This window comes from Kryptolebias marmoratus, linkage group LG6 (assembly GCF_001649575.2).
Source record: "Kryptolebias marmoratus isolate JLee-2015 linkage group LG6, ASM164957v2, whole genome shotgun sequence".
Lineage (NCBI taxonomy): Eukaryota > Metazoa > Chordata > Actinopteri > Cyprinodontiformes > Rivulidae > Kryptolebias > Kryptolebias marmoratus.
The window spans coordinates 28,939,653-28,945,506 of NC_051435.1; the positions used below are offsets into that span (position 1 = coordinate 28,939,653).

General features: G+C 37.9%; 1 protein-coding gene across 2 annotated transcripts in view; it reads right to left on the bottom strand.

Moving 5' to 3' along the window:
* Positions 1-5,854, bottom strand: part of saraf (store-operated calcium entry-associated regulatory factor) — an 18,358-nt gene that overhangs the window by 11,911 nt on the left and 593 nt on the right. The window contains exon 2 of one of the 2 annotated variants that reach the window (XM_017434687.3): positions 2,481-2,659. In XM_017434687.3, the coding sequence (XP_017290176.1) occupies positions 2,481-2,659 (179 nt within the window). Of the gene's footprint in view, positions 1-2,480; positions 2,663-5,854 lie in introns of both variants that reach the window. The other variant, XM_017434686.3, reaches the window with a different exon arrangement.

Consider the following 5,854-nt stretch of genomic DNA (forward strand, 5'->3'; position numbering starts at 1 on the left):
TAAGGACATTACATCAAAGTTGGATCAGCCTGTAGTGTTTTTCCACTTTAATTTTGTGTGTGACTCCAAATCCAGGCCTCCATTGGTTAATAAATTTGATTTCCATTGATGATTTTTGTTGTCAGCACATTCAACTTTGTACAGAACCAAGTATTCAATGAGAATATTTCATTCATTCAGATCTAGGATGTGTTATTTGAGTGTTCCCTTTATTTTTTTAAGCATTGTATTTATTTCTGTATGGTTCTTGTTATGCATGTCATTCATGTCACAGTCTGGTCGTGCTCCTTGTGTTCCCCTCCTGGTGTTCACATGTAGGTTTTTGTTTTGTTTGCTGCCTCATCAGCTTTTTGTTTTTCCTTTTTTGTAAATAAATTATTTTTGTTAATTTAAGATGAGTCTGCATGTGTTTGTGTCGCTCAACCGTTACAGCTGATGTATTTCTCAAGCTTCTTGTGCTCCTTCTTTCTGATGTTACATTCACTTAGGACTGCTACATCTATTACCACTGCATTCTTCTGTAGCTTGTTGTCCACCACAGTGTCTGGTTGATTAGCCATCACCTGTTTGTCAGTCTGGATCTGAAAGTCCCACAGTATCTTAACCCTACAATTCTCCACTTGTTGGATTCTCTCCCTTTGACTGTGGAACCACCAGTCTATACTTAGCACAGACGTTCCTGAACACTACTGCAGCCACTTGGTTATGGTGTTCCATGTACACTTTGCCTGGCTGCATCTTACAACCTACCAATTTTATCCAAAACTCTAAAACGTGCAAAACCTAATTTAGATAACTTCTCCTTGGATTAAAAACACAATCAATGTGAAACGTTTTATGCATGATTACCAGAACTACAACAAGTCATCAATGACTCGTAAAATCATTAATCAACACTTAAAATGAGCCTTTAATGTAGAAAAACTTTGAAGAATCAGGGCACAAAGCACAGATATATTTTTCAATGAATATTTTAATAATTATAGTTGAAAGTTTTGAAAGATTTATTAAGATCCTAAACTCTGACAAAGGCACCAGCCACTTTAATGCTGGACACATTTAATGAAGCTCTTACAAAAAAAAAACTTAAATTGTTATTACCAAATTTCACTGCAGCCTTATTCTACAGCTCCTAAATGGTAACAGTGATCATTTTCAAGGAGGTTTTACTGAGGTATATTCGTTTAAATAATTTATAAAGTCTCATCACTGTGTCCTATACAGGGAACAAGAAATTTGAGGCCCAGATGTCCCAGCTTTTCATCATACTTGAACACTGCACTACATTTGTGAATCTGGAGCAGTAAGAAAGTCTCAAATGTCACATGCACAGGAAGCTGATCCATGTACTTGTGCTGACTGATCTATCCACAGCAGGCGAGTCGTGCACGCGCATTTGACAATTTGCACGTGTAGCATCTTTCTACTTGTGCAGTTTGAAATGTGCACATTTGAAAAACTGTGCATTTGTGAATCCTGTTATACGCTTGTGGACCTTTTTGAGACTAATTTATTTCCATATAATTCAACTCAGAAAAGTACAAGTCAGGGGATGACAACAAAAGAATTTCCATGACCTTAAACATCCTCAAGAAATGGAAGGAATATGGGGCATGTGTAAATCTACCAAGAATAGACCATCCCGACAAACTGTATATGTATAGAGATAGATAGATGTATCTAAATCTATCAGTTGATCGAGTCTATTGATTGATCAATCGTTGAACTGATAAATGTAATCATGTATAAGTATGTACACTAGAATAATTTAAGCACACATGTATATGTATGTATACATTTATGCATACATGATAATGCACTGGGAGCACTATCCACACTGCAGGTAAAGGAAGAGGAAATCATGTGCAATCTTCGATTGTTCTGAGATCTTCAAATTGCCTTAAAAACGCACCATTCAGTGCTCCTAACACTGATGAGTACCTGTAGAGGTGATCAGCTGATGGTGTGACTTCTTTCAGGGTTTGTATGTGAATGAGTGTTGCTCTCCAGTTAGCTTGAAAGAAGCTCCAACTTTCTCATGAAGCCTTCACTAGGCTGTGCATTTCATCAACAAAAAGGCCCCTGCCTCGCAGTTTGGTGTTAGATTCATTCATCAGTGCGGTCACATCAACAGCAAATGCAAAAACCTGCCATCTAGTCCTCATCTGCGAACTGTGGGATGTCTTGCTTAAATTTGGGGCCAGTTTTAGGAAATTGTGTAAGAACCTCCCCTTCAGTACACAATTTCCTCAAACTGGCCCCAAATTTAAACAATTTAACTCAATATTTTCAAAAATAAATTAAACAGTGTGCAAGCCCTTTTGTAAGTGTTTGCCATATGAATATGTTTGGGGCCAGTAGGTCCAACTGTAGTCCTCTTCATCTTCAATATTTGTTTATAAGACTGTATATTTACTGTGTGGTGTTTTTACGCTGCTACTTCAATGTAAACATCTGGAGCAAGGCCCCTCAGTCTTCACCTGAACATCCACTCCATCCCAGCCTCTGTTTAGACACTGGACCACCTCTGGGATGAAGGCGTGGCAGCCTGCTGACCCACCGACACATTTCAGCTGAGGCACTGGGTTGGAGCGCCTGGCTGTGGTGTAGACATTTCTATGGAACGTCAGAGCTTGGACATCTCTCAGTAGCACACTGCCTGCTGGGAAGACACAAAAATACACTTTTTATTTTCTATAAATTAGTTTTGAATTGTCCAAATTAACACGCACACTTTAAAATGACAATGTAGGTCAGTTTAAAACACTTGTAAGAGTTTTCATGTTGGACCATTACCACTTGTGACGACAACAATGGTTCTCTAAATCACTTGTGCTTGCTGTAATTCTGACGGTCTTTCATTTCTGTTCAAATTAATTGTACGTATAAAGTATTCAAAAGGCTTTTTTTACTAATCTAGAAGAAAGATTTGCATTTACTGATAGAAAAGCATTGTCAAAATTAAAATAATTGTTAGGAATTTATCAGTATTTTCTAGCTGAATCATGAGAACAATTCTGAAACAATTTTAAACAGTGATGTGGATCAGCACATCACTTCAGTCTAAAAGTTTACTCAAATTCCAGCAGGCTGAAGGAATTCTTGTTGCTGATAAAGTGGTACATTCAGCAGCTTCAGCCAATAAGTTAGCGTAGAAACACAGGCGTTATTATAAAACTGGGCCGTTTGCCGGCGTACTAAAGGCTGATGAATGTTCTACTTTACTCAAAGTATCAAACAAACAAACAAGAAAGAAAACAAATTCATTCAATTTACCCAATACAAGGACATCAAGATCTGAGACTTTCAACTCCACAAACAAGGTTTATTTAGCTCTGACTCTGTCCCAAAATGTGCAAATCCCTTCATTGGTCAAATCAGTTGTTTATGAAATATGCTCTGATGCACAGCAATGAATTAAAACTAAAAGGCTGTTAACTGTTTAATGGACGTCTGATCAAATCCTGCAAAATATGAAAAACAGTTCCTTTCAACATCGTCCAACAGGCCTGTACTCTCAATTTTTGCCTGAATTCTCAGATTTTTTGTCTGACTTATTATTGAATATAGATAAAGTCATAATAGTGGGGATTTCAATATTCATGTGGATGTTGAAAGTGAAAGTCTAAACATAGCTTTTAATAATTCAATAAAGTCAATTGGTTTTACCCAAAATATCCACAAATCTATTCATTCTCTTCATCAGACTCTTGATCTGGTTCAGACATATGTCATATAGAGTAAGGACTTACTAATACATCCTCACAATCCTGTTCTGTCTGACCATTTTTTAATAAACTTTGAGTTTATATTGACTGACTACACAGCCACTGAGAGGAAATTTCATTATAATAGATGTTTATCAGAGAACGCTGTAACCACATTTAAAGAATCTCTTCTATTATTATTCTCCTCTGTGTTGCAGAGTAATGCAACAGAGAGCAGCAACTTAGATGATCTCAGATTAATCCTGTATGTGTATAATGTATGATTTAAAAAAAAGGTAAATCCAAAGCCATTTTTAAAAATCATTTAAGTTAGATATTGTATATTCATCACACCTTGGAACAAACAGCAATTCACAAAAATCATTAAAAGCCCTTTAGACCTCAACTGTATGTTTCAGCATTATTGTTGGAAAAAGGGTTGAAAACATACTTAGTCTTCTTCTTTAGTCTCTATTGAACTTTTTTGTTGGATGTAATTGGTTTAAATCTGTTTTAATTGTTATGTGTAGAGGAGGTTTCAGACAGCACACAGGAGGAATGGTTCTGTTTCTGATTCTAAACCCCCATTATCAACACCTTCATGTTTTTAATCAGGAGGAATTCCGACTCCATTTTAAAAACATTTCTCGGATCATGGACTGTGTTGGCTGCAGTAAGTGTCGACTGTGGGGAAAACTGCAGGTGAGTTTTTTTTACTGTTTCTGTTCAGGTGATGGGCACAATTTTATGTTAGATCTTTACCAAATGGCTCAGACTGATTTGAATCAATGGGTGATTAACAGGCTTCTGCAGAACAAGAAGAGGTGATTTAACCTCTGAATCAGGTGTGTTGGAGCAGAGAAACAAGGAAAACATGCAGAATAGTGGCCCTGAGGACCAGGGCTGCCTACCCCTGCCTTAAAACCTATTAAATTTAATTGAGGAAATAACTGAAGTTGTTGTTCTTGATCCCAGTGGAAATATCAGTGCTTTGAGTAGTTTGAAGCCATTTGTAAAATCTCACGTAAAAATATTGGGGGTGAAATTTGATTTGAATTTTAACCTTGAGAAACAAATTAGTTATGTAGCAATAAGATCCTTTTTAAAATTGAGGCCTTTATCTGAAGTGAAACATGTGTTAATGTCCGTCATCTTTCTTTATAAAAACTCAGTAGTGAAGAAATGAGTAAAGAGAACCAGGCTCAGAAGAAAAATGTGAAAGCTGCTGATAGTGGTTCTTTAGGGTCACTATGGTAACCATGTACCTGTATCTGTCACTCTCTGACTGCACTTTTAACTCTCTGAAGGTCCTTTAACTTTATGACAACAACTGTTCCTGGGGGGATTGACTACCTTACATAACTGTAAAAAATACTATTATTAATTTATTTTTTCCTCCATAAACTACTCATTCTATTAAAGCTATCTCAGCCTGAAATATAAATCTTTTTTCTTTTCAACTGTTCCCTGTTCAGGGGTCTCCACAGCGAGTCATCCTCCTCCATCTAACTCTGTCTTCTGCGTCCTCTGTCCTCAGTCCACCTACGTCCATGTCCTCTCTAACTGCATCCATATATCTCCTCTTTGTCTTTTTCCTGGCAGCTGCCTCTAACATCCTTCTACCAATATACCCACTGTCCCTCCTCTGCACATGTCCAAACCATCTCAGTCGTTCAACCTGTGCTGTTCCTCTGATGACCTCATTCCTAACCCTGTCCATCCTTGTCACTGCCAAGGAGAACCTCAACATCTTCAGCTCTGACACTTCCTATTCTGTCTCCTGTCTTTTTGTCAGTCCCACTGTCTCCAAACCATACAACACAGCTGCTCTCACCACTGTCTGTAAACCTTTCCTTTGACCTTTTGCTGCCACCTTTTTGTTACAAATCACTCCTGAAATTTTACTCCATCCACTCCATCCTGCCTGGACTCTCTTCTTCACCTCTTTACCACACTCCCTGTTTTCCTGGACAGTTGACCCTAAGTACTTGAAGTCCTGAACCTTTGTGTCCTCTGACCTCCTTGTAGCCTCATTGTTCCACCTGCCTCCCTCTCATTCACACACAGGTACTCTGTCTTACTAAGGCTGGCTTTCATTCTGTCTTCAAGTGCATACCTCCACCTCTCCAAGTTCTCTTCCACCTGTT